General features: G+C 39.2%; 1 protein-coding gene across 1 annotated transcript in view; it reads right to left on the bottom strand.

The window, feature by feature from the left end:
• Positions 1-17,691, bottom strand: part of LOC139721459 (WD repeat-containing protein 89-like) — a 146,895-nt gene extending 129,204 nt beyond the window's left edge. Inside the window, exons 1-2 of the mRNA XM_071632775.1 lie at positions 17,596-17,691; positions 8,531-8,672 (exon numbers count right to left, since the gene is read on the bottom strand). Coding sequence (XP_071488876.1) covers positions 8,531-8,634 — 104 coding nt within the window. The 5' untranslated portion in view covers positions 8,635-8,672; positions 17,596-17,691. The remainder of the gene's footprint in view (positions 1-8,530; positions 8,673-17,595) is intronic.
• Positions 17,692-17,967: the final 276 nt, after the last annotated feature.

The following is a 17,967-nucleotide window of genomic DNA, read 5'->3' as shown; positions in this document are numbered from 1 at the left end:
CTTCGATGGCAAGTCAGTCTTTAATGCAGTGGTGATGCGTGCACAATGCTTGTAAGAACCGGCATACACAGGGTGCAATGACGCCGGCTCTTCATTCGAGGAGCATGACCCACTAAGAATTATGCTAAATTTTGGAGGGGCTCACACTTATCCAGCAGGCACCAACGCATAGGATAACAGGAATTCAGTGCACTGACATGGTATGAAGTGCCAAGGGGGTGAAATCTTGCACTGCTCTGTTACCTAGAGTACCCAGTTCACACTGAACTCTTAATGGCACCAACAAATGGTATAAATTTTGTAAAGGAAACTGATGTCAAGTTCCAACCTTGAATAGAGAATCGTATAGAGAGGCTCTCTCTCTGTACCCACGAACAGAATACAACAAACAAAACCCTATTATGAAGCATTCATTTTGGGTAACATTTGATCTGATCTGGAGGCACGGATGAAAAAGCTGTCCACACTTTCTTCCTAGGATTCTTCAATTGTGCTACTGATACCACATGGCAAAGTGATACAATGACTCAAAACACTATTGACTGTGTCATGAATTGTGTAGTTTAGTCTATCACCTACAACTGTAGACTAGGATTTGATGCAATTACAACATAATACATAGATAATGCAGGGCTGCACAATAACCCATTTTTTTTTTCACTGGTTCAACCTGTCTGACAGACCAGTAGGTACCCAATTTTCCATGTTTTACTAGTCCATTCCTGAAAAAAGCTACTGGTCCAACAGTGATTTTTACTGGTCAGGGATCATCGGACCAGTGCCAGTGTGCAGTGTTGGATAATGGTATCACAGATTTTTTAAAACATACTGCTTCTGATTTCATTCTCCCTTGCCTACCAATAAAAGAAAAATGGTTTCAAGACTTTAAAATGTCTTTACAAACTACAAAATGATTAAAAATGTACACTACCCTGGAAAACTCAAAACTGAAAACCAAAAGGATACTATCACATTCAAGGATTTGAGCATAAATAAAAGGAAACAATCAATTTTCATGAAATAAAGAGTTTGTTTAATCAAAAGTAGGTAGATTAACAATCATTGTTTCAAATATTGGACAAAATAGTGCCTTTGTGGTTCTGATTTTTTGAATTTTACTGAAAATGGAAATAATTTCAATTGACACCATAATGTAGAGGAGATCATGCTCTACAATGTGATACCAATGACTCAATATCCCCAAAATTGTGATACCGACCTACTATTTCTCAGCTGCCCAAATTCCCTTTCCTGTCTCACACCTACCATTACAATGTTGAGCTAGGTGCATCTGTCATTCTATATCCCAGTAATAAAAAACAAAACAAAACAAGAATTTCCATCATCTATGAAACTAGAGCAAGCACTTTGATCCAGATTTTATACCCCTCTCTCACCTCTCCCCTGTTTTGCCTTTCACTTTCTCTCCATCTCTTCTCTTTCTATCTCAAACTCTCCTTTCAGTACACACACACACACACACACACACACACACAAAACAAACACACACAAACACACACACACACACACACACAAACTCCTGACTTCCTATCCCATCTACACACTTTCTCTTCGTCTTCTACAGCCTTCCTTTAATTCAGTCTCTCCGTAATATCAATCTTTTATCATGCTATTTAACACTTCATGGGCTTACCCATTTAAAGTTTCATGGCTAAATAATGCCCTGAGAGATAAAAACTGGACTGCACCGTGTTATCCGATCTGTTAGGCCTACAGTGTACACTTGCACTCCACATTAAAAATATGGTGATTTGCAATTGATCCTCAAAGTTGTTAAAAATGCAGCTTGATTTTAAAGGTGTCAACTAAAATGCCAATGATCAGCCAGCTAGTTGGTGCTTACAATGTACCTGCTACAGCTGAAAATATCCAATGCATCTTTGTAATAACCATAAATGGATACATAAATGAAGTGTTAAAATTAACTTCTACAGTGGTCTCATGGCCAGTCCACATACCTCTGTACATATTTAAAAAAAAATATTAATGCACAGTAATTTAACATACTTTAAGAGCAAAAACTGAGCTAAAAAAAATGAGTTCAATAAAAAGATATTAGTTAGCTGGTCTGCATGGATTTCTTGACCTTGTGTAAACATGGGATATATGTCATACATAGAGCATATAAAAAAAAAGTTATCCAACCTTCGAGGGCTACCAATTATTTCATAATTATCAGCTACAACAGAGCACAGTGTTGGTTGTGAAGGGAAGGGGATCTCTTCCTCTTTCCATTGATACCAAATTATGTTGACAATTGTCATGCATGACTGAGCACATGAACTTTAAAGACAACAATGACAAATTGGACTTTTTCCAAGTTTGCGTGTTATTGTGGATGAATAATGCATATATCTCACTGCATGGATGAGATCTGTCAATGAAAGTTGCCAAATAGGCCAGCCTATACAAATGCAGGTTTGTGTTTAGGGTTTGAGTTTAGGTTTTCTCCTAACGTTTTATGGTCCGTAACCTTCAACATGGCCTTTTGTCCGATAACTTGGTTGCTCCCACAGAGGCCAACCCACCCAGTCCATTTTTCTCTGGTCATATTCAACACATAACTCCCAGTGACAACCATGTCTTGAATATGAAGAGAGTAAAATGGATAATGGTTTATCAACAACGTGGCAATGTTGAAGGTTATGAACAATAAGACGCTAGAAGAAACCCTTAACACGAATCTGCAGTCGTGCAGGCTGGTGTGATGATTTGACCACTTTCATTGACAGATCTCATCCATGCAGTGAGACATGCATTGCTCCTTCACAATAACATGCAAACTTGGAAAAAGTGCAATTCGTCATTGTTGTCTTTAAAGTGCATGTGCTCAGTCATGCATGATGTTGTCAACATAATTAGGTATCATTGGAAAGAGGAAGAGTGCCTCTTTCCTCACATGTCAACAATTTTCCCACCTTGGAGAAACGTACTGACCATGACACACAAATACAAGTCAACTTGCAAAGTTTGCAAAATGAAACCATCCAAAATTATATAAGGCATGTAATAATATTTTTTTTTGTATCTGCCAATGATGTCGAATGCAGACATCAACAAACACCCTGATCCCCCCTCCCCCCCCCCCAAAAAAAAGAAAGAAGCATGTGTACATACATTTAACACATAAGTTTCGAGGTATCAAATAGTTATTTACCCCAGCTGCAAAACACATTCTTAATGATGCATCTTTGCACCTGAGGCAAGTACTAGTAAATGTAAAAAGTACAGAGGGACAAATACGCCTTAAATTGTTTGGCAGTGTCAAGAGTTAATCTGATATAGAGATAATGAAGCCGTGGCACAGTAGACAGAATCAAAAACACAGGGCGCAGTGTTTCAAAATTGGATTCACATTTAGATTCTGAGGTCTCAAAACTCTCCCTCACAACCGACTTGGGCCTCTACCCACACAACCGTGGCTTCATCAATGCTCAGCGGTGCTCTTCAATTTGATCACATTTGCTTTTGTGCGGCGTCTCAAAATCTCTCACTTTTTCTGCCATTTATTGATATAAGCTGTGCGGGGCATTGGAAAGTCTGCCCGAGACTAGCTAATTTGTTTCCAGTCCGTTTCACTTTGCATCAATTTGGCCCCGCGAACGACAATCACGCTGCGGCCACCCGATGTGATGCCACCACCACCGTCACGGTGAATAATCCATGGAAGATTCATAAATAAGAAACGGCAGCACACATCTCTTGCATGATGAAAACCAAGCCTGGTGAGTAATCCCAAGTACTATGGACAAAGAATGTAACTTCCATTCTCTGCTTGACATTTCTCCTAACTGCCCATGTCAACATGAATATGCTGCCTTCACATTACAAATATGTTCTTACATGAGGTAATTCATTTCTGGTACACCTTATTCAAAAAAAAAAATATCTTTAATTCAAGATGATTTATCTTTGAAAACAAAACTTGCACCCTTATCACAATAATAATGATGTAAAAAGTGACAACAGTCAAAAAAACATATCTTTTATAATTGAATCAAGGCTCTGACTAAGTACTGGTTAGTTGAGTGAAAATACTTTGAGTGCTTACTGTATTATATGGAGGAACATGATTGAAGCACATGAATGCCTTAGGACATCTTGCTTGCCATTTTAATGAAGTCACATTGATATGTTACTGTAGCAGACAAGGTGACTATCCACAAAAAAAAATATTAAAAAAACTCAATAAAGACAGCTGAATTAGATGGTTGACTTTGCTGAACCAGCACACTGTAATACCACAGGAAGGAAGAAAAGACCATATTTATGAGAATTCCACCAAATTCATAGACACTAAAATTTTAATGGCTACTTGGCTGTACCAATAAGACCTAGAAAAGCACTCTGAGAGCGCAGACCTCCGCCAAGCAGCTATATTGTACTTTCCACCGACGATCTTGCTCTTCCCAAAGAGATTTTTCCTCTCCACCATTGGGGAAAAGCTCTTTGGGCTCTTCCATAGAGATCATCCAGTGATTTCCACCCATAGGTATGTACATGCTGAAAAATCGCCCGATTTAATTTCCTAATATAGAAGCCTTTGTTACGTCATAAACCCTCAGCTGCGCGGCGCGCCTCGCCCTAGCAGAAACTAGAGCATGCACTTTAGTGTGCGTTTGAAAACCTCAAAAATGCGCAGCTTTAACTCCCAAGTTCATTGACCCTACCTGTCAAAATATCAAAAATCCTTCATAAGTTCCCCCAAAAATCTTGGATCACTACCAAAATTTAATCGTTTGTTACTTGTGTCATTTTCAACCTTTCCTGTAAGTTTCATCCCCATCCATTCACTACTTTTTGAGTTATTTTGCACACGGACAAACAAACAAACGGTAATGCAAACATAACCTCCTCCCAGAATAGCGGAGGTAATAATGTGACGTATCCCACCCACATGTACAAATGATCCACTGTGGCAGCAATCAATCAGGTTCCTTTAGTAATGGTATTAGTAATGTACCCAATTAGATTGCAGCACGCATGAATTGTAACTAACTCATTTGCAATATTTTTCTCTCTTTCTGTACAAAGTTTAGTAACTGTGCACAGTATAATGATGGCTTATTTTCCAAATATTTAGAAAAAGGCAGTACTTTCAAGTAAAATATAAGATAACTGCAATTTGACTAAATTTCATTATATATCATAGATTCGAAGACAACTGCACATACAGGTAATTCATAGTAATGGATTAGACCATGGAATGTGTATGAATTGCCCATTTGATAATATAATAGATCACATACTTTCCATCAACTGTTACAGTATTTCAGCTTTCTGCCTGATGTTATTCAGATTGGGCTTATGTGAAGTTTCTTATAATATTCTTTTATGATGATGAAGAAATCTCCATTTAATTGGTATAAAGCATATTCTCATTTGAACCTCAAGACAACTGATTACAAATTATGGAGAGAAAAACAAAATTGCATGGGAGCTTTTGGATTACTCTATTAAAGTAAATGGTTAACACTATGCATTGCCAAGAGATTAAGCTTGAAATAATACACCTCGTCAAGTAAAAAAAAAAAAGGCGATGCTTACAATTTTGTCATTATCTTGCAGGGTGCTGCAAAGGATGGGTTATCGCCACATTTTCAGGATGTACCGTATGTATGACACCACCACCTCATTACAACCTAAACGCATGGCTGCTGATCTTCCAAATTTGAATTTTTTTTTTTTTTTTTTGTAGCAGCAACACCAAAAACTGTTTATTGATTCAACGTCTGCACCGAGTGCCGTCGCGTGAGCGTCAGGTTATACATTATCACTGATTGGCTTCACTTTACGCCAGCTCGTTCGGCAGGCCGTCCCTTCACGGGCTGTGTATTTATACAATGCCTCCAATTCATTCATTAGCGGGTTCATGAAAGCACGATCAGGACTCTGCAGTCGGTTGATAGAAGTGCCTCCACCGCCCCCCCCCCCCCCCTCAATTCCGCTACAGGATCATATGCGAGAGCAGAGTGGCTTGATCAACCCAACAAAAGTGCAAAATCAGATTCCTGTCTGGTCGATGCACAATGCTCTGGACAGCAGGATGTTGACACGTTGTCTATTAATATGACAGGAAGGCAATCAAGAAATGGCTCTCTCAGCTACCATTGATACACTAATTATGTTTGGCTTGTTTTGCTTGTTCACTTCTGTCTCATAATTCATGAATTCACACTACTATTTATACATGGCACATTCCTGCTTCATTCTCATGTCTATATTAAAACACTGACATATTGAGAGATGGCTAAAAGGTCTTACAAGGAGTGCCAATTTCTTTACATCTTTTTCCATTTCACACAGCTGGTAATTTGCAAGCCTACACAACCACCATTTGCCATCAAACCTTTTATTTCAAGATGACACATATATTCATAATTTTTGCCATGGAATTTGTCTAATGCAAGCTTAACCCATAAATAGTGATTCAGTACCGTGAATTGAGTGAATTTCAAGCATTCATCCTTGTTTCTTTTGAATTTTTTAGGGCATCTTCCACTGTAAAAGAAAAAAATATATAAAAATAAAAAATTGACCACTTCCGTGATACAAGTGGTGTGCTTTATGGGTGTATTGATCTTCTGGTCCTAATTGTTGTTCTGTTACAGAGGACTACCATTGCTAGAGTAAACTTGAAATATTGAGAAGTCTTTTTGCAGCCAGAGTCTGGGGTCTAGGTAATGCAAGCTCAAGGGGTCTAGATGCTCTCTGGTAATCATAGCCCAAGCGTTGTTTCTACAGATTTCTCAACAATTTGACTGCAGTGAATGAGCCGTGTTCTAAGAAGTACGATTTTCAGTCAGAGCTGAGATTATTTGTTGGTTTGCAGACACAAAAATGCAGTGATTTGCTTGCAAGAGTCTTATTTTCAGCATGCCATCTGTCTCTGGTATGATGCTAAGAAGCATTTGTGTTCACTTTTCAAGGATGTCGTGCAAATATTATAGCATGTCATGTAGACACCCTAACACCCCTTGTTGACTGCCCTGTACAAATATGTGTATCAAAATAAAGTCTAGTCTGATGGTTTCAAGTAGGGTGTGCATCAAAAAAACAGCAACAACAGAGACTCCAACTCTCCCGTTTTCGACGGGAGATCTCCCGCCGAAAACACATTTTTGCAAAATCTCCCGTTCTCCCGCTTATGATTTAATTTCTGCCGTCCTGGCTCTTTGTCTCCCGTTGGAAAGGATTTCTTACTTATTGCTATCGTATGTTGAAAAAATAAGCCTTAGATAGCACCAGAGAGCATCTAGAACCCTGGGAATTTCGCGCTTCACACACATCAACTTGGAATCTCCCGTTTGCGAAGGGTTTCAGGTGGGAGAATCTCCAGATCAGAAGGTGCTTTGGGTTGGAGTCTCTGTAACAACAATAACAAAAGTGTTGAAATCTGTGGCCTATATTGAGTGGTTTCCAATTGATGTACATTACACTCTCTCCATCTCACTCTCCTCCGTGTCACACCATAATGAATGGCCCAGAAAACAAAAAATCAATTTTCATAATTGGCCCGTGGTATCTCCTATGAAAGTACCAGCCCAAGCCAGACCCCTCTCATGAAATTAAGCGATACCACGATGCATTATACCATGTTTCACAGACCTGTCTCTACAAAGCCATGTTGTCATTGGTCGTCTCACATCACATTCTCTTCTATTCCCTGCTGTTCTGGGTCTCTTGAAAATCATGATGTGTATCTTTTAATATCATGCTGTCCCCTCTTGTAAAAAATCAAAACACTCTGTCCCTGGGAGTTGGAGTTTTTACTAAAAATGTAAGTCGATCTCAAAAGCTATGATCAACTTTAAATCATTGAATCCTGTGTGTGTGTGTGTTTTCAATAACTTCTTAATGAAATCAAAAATTTTGGAGACTTTTTTATGCAGCCATTGATATACAAAATAAGATAAGAGACAGAGGAATTTGTCTACAAATTTCGATAACAATTTCAAGTAGATTCTGAAAATATTAAATAAAACTGAACAGGTAAACCAGTGGCATACCATGATTTCAAGTCGATTTTAACTTTTACAATCAAATTTAAAATTCTTTGTAAAACAACTCCCTGATAGGATGTAATTGGAGGCCCCATGTGAGAGAATCGGGACCCACAATGTTAAAAAAAATAATAATAAAAATTAAAAGAGCCCACTGTACTTCTCACAAAGATATGGGTTCAAATGTGGTGAAGTGGTCCGCCCCATGATACACACTGGAAATTGGCAGGAGATACTGACCCCTCGTGGGTCCATCCTTGGTCACAAGCAATAGTCAGAAAAAAGTATCAACCATGCAGGCATATTGTGCCATATGAAAAAAAACAGATTAGAGAAGAGGGAGAAGATGAAGCAGAAGAAGTAGAAGAAGAAGAAGTAGAAGTAAAGTAGAAGCAGAAGAAGAAGTAGAAGTAGAAGTAGAAGTAGAAGTAGAAGTAGAAGTAGAAGTAGAAGTAGAAGTAGAAGTAGAAGTAGAAGTAGAAGTAGAAGAAGAAGAAAAAAATTACCTTTTCTGTGCATCCAACTCAGTGATGTACGTCTGATGGTTGTCGGGGGAAACCGACGTGCTCCTCCCAAGCTTCAGATTTGTAAGTGGAGTAAAAAGCGACATTGCTCCTCCTGCCCTTCAAGCCAATATGGATCTGCTACCTGTCATAAGCATAAAAAGTTATCGTTAACATCACTTACATATATGGATCAGCTTTAACATAGCTAGCAATTATAAGATCTTCTCCTTCTTTCCCTAATTTTTCAATACTGTCTGCTTGTTACTACCATTAGCTTCATTTTACACCATCCAATTAATTATCTGTTTTGGTGATTAGAAGTTTACTTTTAATCCAACAGGTAGTTCTTTTTTCGTCACTGGTTTGTTATACAGGGAGATAGGTGTGTCCAACGTTAAACTCAGTGAGGGAAATCACCACACTGCAGAAGAAATAGGGTTAAAATAAACACACACAACTCAGTAGTGGTTTTCCTAGAAACTTTAGACATTCTTACAATGCAAAAGGGAAGGGGGTCCTCGGTCCTCCGTTGTAAAGATATGTTGCTAAGAACCAACTGCAATGTATGTACTGACAACTATCATAGAGAAAAAACAAAACTTCTGATGCTAAACAATATCAGTGGTACAACAATATGAAACACTTCTTTTAAGAATTGAACTTCCTATCAATCACAAAAGTTCAATACACAATGCATATTTCCTATAAGTACGATTAATGATAATTGATTCATCTTATTCTAAAGAAGTACTTTTGGGGTTGAGTTAATGAAGTGACTGAAAAATACAATGCAAAGCAAATGACAAAAACAATATGTTGCAGACTGTGCTAAACCAGAGTACAATGTATCTGCACAGCGAAAAGATGAGAACTCCTACACTGATTATATATGAGTCGGTAGTAGATGGGGTATTGTTTTCAAAATTATAGCGTCAGGACAGAAAATCTACAACTGTTAACAATTCATCAATTGTAAATGTGAATAAAACGGTGATGTCAAGAACAGTAATCAAATCAAGATATCAAGATTTAAACCACTAATAATCATATGCTAATTGTTGACAATAAAACATAGTGTAATAATGGTGAACAATCCCCTTTTACAGTATGCTCTCTACCCAGTATTTAAGCTCATCTTTTACAAAAAGTAATCTGATGGGTGGCATTACAAACATTCTTCCTTTTCATGAATGATAACCACAAATGTCACAGATATGAGCAACTTCTTTTATTTCGTAAATTTCTTAAGCTGACATGACACTTGTTAATGTGTCATGCTTCTTCTTTTTTTGAATGGCACAGAAGTTGATTTTTATGAAAATGATATTGATCACTAGAGTATGAATGGGCTAACAAATTGTATGACAAAGCCACAAGGCCAAGTTAGGAAAGAAAAAAGTTTCTTGTCAAGGTTTCAGGGGGATGCATGATGCAGGAGGTCTTTACTTATAAATCTGATATCTTATTTTTTTTTCCCTGACTTGAAGCTGACTGCATTGTAAATTCGCAGGTTAGCCCAAGGTGCTAACGTAGTTAAATGGTGAAGGAAGTTATTTGCATCTTCAAATGCAATGTGGCAAATAGACCTTTGTATCATGCAAATGATATCCTTTTCATTTTAGGTATTTCTATCACAAAGTATTCGAGTTATTCTATCACAGTAGTTGTGCTAGCTTTTTCATGAATAATCTACAGATAGGTGAAGTCCCAAACACAGCACAACAAAGATAAGTACACACTTTGAATTCTTTTCAAATAGTGCAACATGACGTATGGATTTTCCATTGGAAATCCCTTTGGCATTCACAAAAGGCTTTGTTTAATGAAAAAAAAAAAGAATGAGTAACATAATCCCCTCTTTGAAAGCATTAAAAGAAGAGCAAAGTTCCTGTTACACATTTTGAAGCAACATCAAGCATTACACTGTGCATCCTTTTTTGATTTAGTCTTGCAATATAATTTCGGTTGAGAGAACAAGAAACAAACGAAACAAGCAAACATTGAAGAGATTGGGTTTGGAACTTTTATATCTAGTCACAATAACAGTTTCAAATTGTGTGACACAAAATATGGAATATCTCATGTGAAAGAAAAGATTAATACTTACAATTTTAAAGACAGACAGAAATCCTCAAACAAAACCCAGAAAATATCCTTCTCTTGATTAGAAATGTAAAACCACACATAAACTGGCTCCACTGAGATTTTCCTTCTCTTTCACTGATTGCACTGGAAGTTACTTGTTGCTACCCTCCAGCAATGGTGGGAAAACAAAACTCTCCTCCGCTGCATCTGAAGTCGAGTGCAGTGAGAGCGTGTCATGTGGTGCCTGCATCACCAATTGAGGTGCAGGATGTCTGACGCTGTACGACATCCTCGCATCACACGCTCGCTCCCTCATTCTCTCTCTCTCTCTCCCCCCTCTTTCCCTTCCTCATCTACCTCATGAGTACAGTGGATCCTCATGCATGATTAAATGCAGCAAAACTGGTTGTGTATGTGTGTGTGTGTGAGTTAGAGGGGGGGGGGGCGTGTGTTATCTTGCTAACACATCATGCATATTCATCAATAAGAGCGACCCCCTATGATGCTGGCAGTGCTGTGGACAACCTGTGGCTGCCATGCATAATCATATGAGACCACACTCATGGGGGGAGATGACGGATACAGCTCTAGGGAATTCTCTCTTGGCTGACAACTCGTGCATATTCATGAGTAGAATCTTCCCTCCCCCCCCCCCCCCCCCATGCCTGCTGTCATGCATAAGGTATACGACAAGCTGGCTCTTTGCTAATGAGTTGATGTAAATGGTTGGGGAAAATATTGTGTGTGGAGAATGATCTTACATAGCTTGAAATGTTGCACATCTTTTGCCATATTAGTTTATTTGTCTTTAACACATGAGTATTTGTTATGTCTTTCCTGTTGCAGATGATATGAATCAAACATTAGTTCTTATGTAATGCTTGTCTAGAATAAGCACTTAAACAAAATAAATGGAAATTCATAAACTCTAAAACGTCTGAGAGTATAAACTAATTTAATTAAGTAGCACAGACTTATTAAGTGGCAGATTGTTGAACAGAGGCAACAGAAATGAATCTTACAGTACTTTCATTTCTTTAGCATCATTACATTATGACTACCTGGGGGTGTTTCATAAAGCTGTTCTTAAAGTTACAAACGACTTTAGAATGAATGGTGATCAGTTCTTGTGCTGAATTATTGAAATTCTGATCAGTAAAGCACATCAGAACTGATCAACAGTCGTTCTTAAGTCATTTGTAACTTTAAGAGCAGTTTTATGAAACACCCCCAGGGTCCCGTTTCACTAAACTTGTTACCAGTGACAACTGCCACATTTCTGTGACAAATTTGCTCTTAGGCAATCAGATGCAAGGATTTCAGTAGTTTATAAGGCTTTCAGTAGCTTATAACAACTATGGCAACTTCACACTGATAACAAGTTTTAGGAAACGGGGCCCAGGTCTGATGGAAGGAAACATACAGAATGTTCCACCGTAAGAATCATAATGTTATTAACCCATCGAGGACGAATTGATTTTGCTATTACACATTTCCCATAGACACCTGTCCAAGTATACTCATGACTAGATTTCATAGGGTTAAGGAACCTAAAACCAATGATCTGAAACTAGAATTTCATTCCGTGAGGTTACAATATTGTGCACATTCACAGACACCTCAGGTTACTGAATAGTTGTACAACTGCATGGATTGGTCACATTCCTCTGAGAATCAACATACCTTCAAGTATAATAATTCCCTGGCAGCCATTTTTGCAGCATCACCAACTAGCCCAAAGCAAGCTAGTTGTGACAAGGCGTGCTTTTAGTTAAAGGACAAGTTCACCTTCATAAACATAAGGATTGAGAGAATGCAACAATATTAGTAGAACACATCAGTGAAAGTTTGAGGAAAATTGGACAATCGATGCAAAAGTTATGAATTTTTAAAATTTTTGTGTTGGAACCGCTGGATGAGGAGACTACTACAGCTTGTGAGTCATATGCGTACAACAGTATAAAGAAAATGTAAAAGAAAATTCAACATATTTTCACTTTTTTCGCATAATAAAAGAGCTCTTGACTTGCCTCTTTCTAATGGCAGGGGGAATAATATTGCCCATAACATTTATCGGTAACGAGTCAGGGTAATGTGTACTTTTTTCAAAAGATGGAATTTTGTGAAATTCTCTTTATATTTTCCTTATATTGTTGTACGCAAGTTATTCATACACTGCAGTAGTCTTCTCATCCAGCGGTTGCTGCACAAAAATTTTAAAAATTCATAACTTTTGAACGGATTGTCTGATTTTCCTCAAACTTTCAATGATGTGTTCTACTAATATTGCTACATTCTCTCAATCCTTATGTTTATAAAGGTGAACTTGTCCTTTAAAGGCACATGGTCCTGATGGTTCAGTCAAATGCGTACACGGGGTGCATGGCACAAGTTTCCTACAGAGACCTACGCTATCGACTCCTCTTTAGCGCTTACGCTGCGACCCATTTCCCCAGAGTCCGAAGAAGTCCGATCCACTGTAGTCAGTGGTCCGATCACAGTTCGGCTCATTATTTGGCTGAGGGGGATGACAGCTTTAGCAAACTTCTTTTGTGATGCCATAATAAGAAGCACATATGCACGCCCCCTGGCATTACTACAGACTGCGTGATGTGCAGAGAAGACAACAAAGGCAACATTACCCAGCAATACCTACGCGTTTTACTCTTGATGACAGCTCAACTTCGGCAAATCGTCGTATCAATGCTAATGGTGATCGGCAGTATCATCAACAGCACCCTCTACACTACCAGGACTATGCGCCTTCAACATGCAGCACACTCTAGGGTATTCACAATGTTATGCAACATGCACTTGGTTGCACTTTGTGCGTGTTACACCATTGTAAATACTCCGCACCTCCACAAACACACTCTCAGCTGTGTATTATTTGTATGTTTATTGCATCTGCTAAAGCAACAACAAGGATGTTTGCTGCTGATTATTTTTTTTTTACAACATGTGTATACTTTAATAACCTTATAATATTACTATGAATGCCACCACACAACCATTATTATGTCAACTTAAATACAGAGGAGACAATAAACTCTTTATTCACAATATATGAAGTCTGTTTAAGGGTTTAAAATGGAACCTCCCAAACTCAGTTACACTGTATGCAATAAACAAAAAGAAAAAAAAAACCCAGATTGATAGCATAACAGTTATGACACAAGTAATATTGATAACAAAATTACATTGCAATGGATATGAATGAAGAGCTTCCTACATATTCCATGGAAGGAGATACGAATGCATACTTTTCAGGCGAAATACATGTGTCAAACGTGAACAAGTAGTTTTCAGGCACGAGATTATGCATCAGCACTGCTCAAAGGAGTGACAACCTTTTACTGTACAAGTGGATATTTTCATATGACTAATTTTTTGCACTAAGCCGGGTAACAAGAGTTTCGTGTCTTTTTAATTCCTCTGAATTAAGACAGAAACTTTTGGAACATATGGCAAGCAAAAATATTCGCGTGCTTTCATTTTCACGCTTGTTTCTGGTGGCACGAAACGCGTGAAAATGTCAACACCGTAAAAATTTCCATGTTTACAGTACATGGTTGGAAATCCATGATATTTGTTCTGGGGGTCTTTTTTTGTGAGGCACGAGTAAATGCTTGTCAGGTGTGTGAACGTGAGAAAGACCCCTACGGCACAAGTCTCATGCCTTCTCTTAGAAAGCCAAATACAGGACACTTGGCAAGCCGGAGTCTCCTCAGTAACATGCAGGCCTGTCGAGTCCTTATACATGTATTACAGCAGGGTATTTCCAACTGGAATAGAGTCCACATATACCCCAGATCTAGCTAAAGGGTTTATATCGGCTGAAAGTATGCCAAATGCAAAATCCGCAAGAATTAGCTTTTGCAGCATACAGTGTACCGGTAAGTTGATCAATGGAGAATGGACAATAATTCCCATTTCATAAAAATAAGACCCTAGATAAGCATTTATACCATGTTTGAGCATAAGCGACTTTGCAGGGCTTAGGACAGAGAAATGTGTTTTTGCCTCCTACTACTAGAGGGGGCTGTAAAATTACATGCAACATTAATACTAAGTGTCACAAGTGGACTGACAGATGCTCTTCTCTAATGAGGTTATTTGCATGAAGTTTTTTTTACAATATCAATTCATATGTTTAACCCATAGAGGACGAGTCCCGAGTATACTCGGGCTGAGTATACTTGGGCAGGTGTCTGTGGGAAATTATGCATGTTGTAGCAAAATTTGTCTAAGCTCAACGGGTTAACATATGTATGTATGATGAATACTACAGTTGTAGGAATCTTGGGCTGCTCCCAGTGAAGCCAATGTTGGGGATAAGTGTGGAAAGAAGAGGCAGTCAATGAAGGAGACATAGCAGTAGCACAGTGGTGCTGTCTCCCTATCTACAGTGTATGGTCATATGGTGATAGGGGCTGTCACCCCAGCTTTTTTTTTTTTATATTCAACAGATAATGTTTGATAGTAGTTAGTGAAATCTCTTTACAAGTAATTGTGGCTGTTTGTTGGTGCTTTCTACAGTGACAGTAAGTCACTAAGAAATGTATTGGTTATTGCTTAGAACACATGGTTATTGCTATTGCTTGCAAATTGCATGAGATGAAATACTTTTGTACTCCAAGGCAATTTGAATCTTATTTTGAATAACTTGAATAGTCATACAGTAACTCTCCGCTGGATCACAAACATTGCTCTAGTGCTCTGGCTATTGATTAACTTGGTATTTTAATATTTGAAGGGTTTTCCCACAAATAATGACCCACTGGTTGAAGTACAGACAGGAGGGTGTTCCATGACAAGCTCTGAGACAAAGGAGACTTGACCTGCACTATGTTCCTGGATGCTGAGGGGACATTGCAGTGACATCTGTTGAGACATTGACTCCTTCATACGTGAATAGGACTCGACTCGATATGACAGAAATAAATGTGACTGCACCTGCACTTGCGTAAAGGAGACCCATTTAATTATTGTTACAATATTGTAGGGGCAGCACAACACCACAAGGTAAATACATCCCAATCAAATAAAGACACTAAAGCCAGGAAGCCTCTGAGCAAACGACAACCTACAATTTGTATGTTTACCATCTTTTCTTTTATAGTTTGCTGTATGAATGAAAGGCATAGAATGATACACAATTAGTATAAAGCATTTAGAGTTCATATCATAAAGCTTCTTCCATTTTGTTCTTGAGTGAATTAACACCTGTCAATACTTAGATTTGGAGGATATTTTGGTACACAGTAGTTCCATTTCATTCCCATTATAAGAGGTGGAGATGGGACCAATTCTGTGACACTCATCTACACTTGATGGGAATCGAATCGCACCCAAGTCATTTCAATTGCAAGGCAGACACACTACCAACATGCCAACTGAGCCACTAAATATGTAGACACTGACAGTGTGATGCACACACGTCTACAGTATGTGACTGGACGATGTAGGTTACATGCAGTTTCTTCAAGTTATCCCTAGAAGTATTTACCCATGCCACCAAGAGGATTGCTCTGTAATTTGACACATTAGAATACACCTAGGCTACTAACCGCAGCAGCGACCCCATACGGACAAATACTTACCGTTACTGTGTCACAGCGCCCCGCGATGGGGCTACTAGGCTACTATACTAATCAAAAGAACTCATTAGACTACTGCCCCCTGATGATGAGCATGAACGCCATGCTTCCAGACCCGGTGTAGTGCTATATGATCTAGATCTATATCAGTTCGGGAAACCCACTCACAAGGGGGGCCCCTCCTTATAAGTAACCCGTCCCCCTTATAAGTAACCCCGTCCCCCTTATAAGTAACCCCCGGGGCACCCCTTATAAGGAGTCTCCACGCTTTTTTGCAATGCAACGCGAAAATGAAAGGACTGCGGCAATTCGCTTGATTATGTCCATAAAGCTTCACAAGTTTCCTAGTTACTCACGAAATTTGAGCAAAATCGGTTTGAGGCATCATATCTAAAATCATGGATTTAAATGCGATGTCAAACGACCCATGCGAATGCTGACATGCGAGCGATTACTGGCGTGAGTGTCGCCAGGCGCGGCGGCGCGGCAATGCTTGAGTGCAGACGTGGCGACTGAGTACGTACTCAGTCGCCACGTCTGCACTCAAGCATTGCCGCGCCGCCGCGCCTGGCGACACTCACGCCAGTAATCGCTCGCATGTCAGCATTCGCATGGGTCGTTTGACATCGCATTTAAATCCATGATTTTAGATATGATGCCTCAAACCGATTTTGCTCAAATTTCGTAACTAGGAAACTTGTGAAGCTTTATGGACATAATCAAGCGAATTGCCGCAGTCCTTTCATTTTCGCGTTGCATTGCAAAAAAGCGTGGAGACTCCTTGTAAGGGGTGCCCCGGGGGTTACTTATAAGGGGGACGGGGTTACTTATAAGGGGGACGGGTTACTTATAAGGAGGGGCCCCCCTTGTGAGTGGGTTTCCCGAACTGATATGCACTGTAAATCATCAGCTTAGAAAATGCCCCTTCTTAGTCTTGGCTTAGAAAATTAACATACCGCTATAAAACAGTCAGAGTTTCACCCGACTGACTTTCCTTCCAAAAGAATTGGCAGTATCTTTCTGATGTTTATCTTGAATGAATTGATCATCTGATTAATGTGAGCGTATATAGGTCTAACAGTCTCCTAGATATAGTGAGCCTTGTAGGAACGGGTGCGCGTTTACATGACTAATTTCGCATGCCATGGACCATTTGAATGAATTGGAAACCATGCACTTTAGGTATATCCCACAGCATGGCATACACGCCGTTCGGCGTTAAATGCTCACGAAGGGCAACTACCACAACCAACAACGAGGCTCGGGTCATGCGGGCATCTCCACCCAACTTATCGCTGTCATACTCATGTGAATACCTGGAAACACATGAGCTATAGACACTAGTCTATACCATATGATATATTTTCCGCGGTTACTTACCGTATTCCCACAATGCACGGTCATCTGAGGCATCGAACGCTATTTCTTTCAGGCATATATCTGTGAAATCTCATTCCCACGACGGCTTCACAAGCATCAGCGTAAACTCAATGCCAGCCCTGACCAGTCTACCGGCCTGGCAATACCAATGTAGCGCCACTTACCCACATACGGTGCAGTCAGCTCATTAACGAGCTTGCCGAGTGTATGGGTACGTGCATTACGCAATGTCTGGGCCACGAAAAGTTCCCACAACCAATATTCCCAATTTTGCACCAGCGCCACTTACGTTGAGAGAGTATTAAGTCTGTAGAGGAATTTGCGTCGATCTATCTATCAATCAGTATTTTTTTTTTAAATCTTCCTCCTCCT

The sequence above is a fragment of the Diadema antillarum genome, unplaced genomic scaffold, assembly GCF_040938485.1.
Source record: "Diadema antillarum isolate AM-2024a unplaced genomic scaffold, OU_Dant_1.0 scf00000143, whole genome shotgun sequence".
Taxonomy (NCBI): Eukaryota; Metazoa; Echinodermata; class Echinoidea; order Diadematoida; family Diadematidae; genus Diadema; species Diadema antillarum.
The sequence above is the reverse complement of the archived record's forward strand: the minus strand, read 5'-3'. Positions and strand labels throughout refer to the sequence as shown.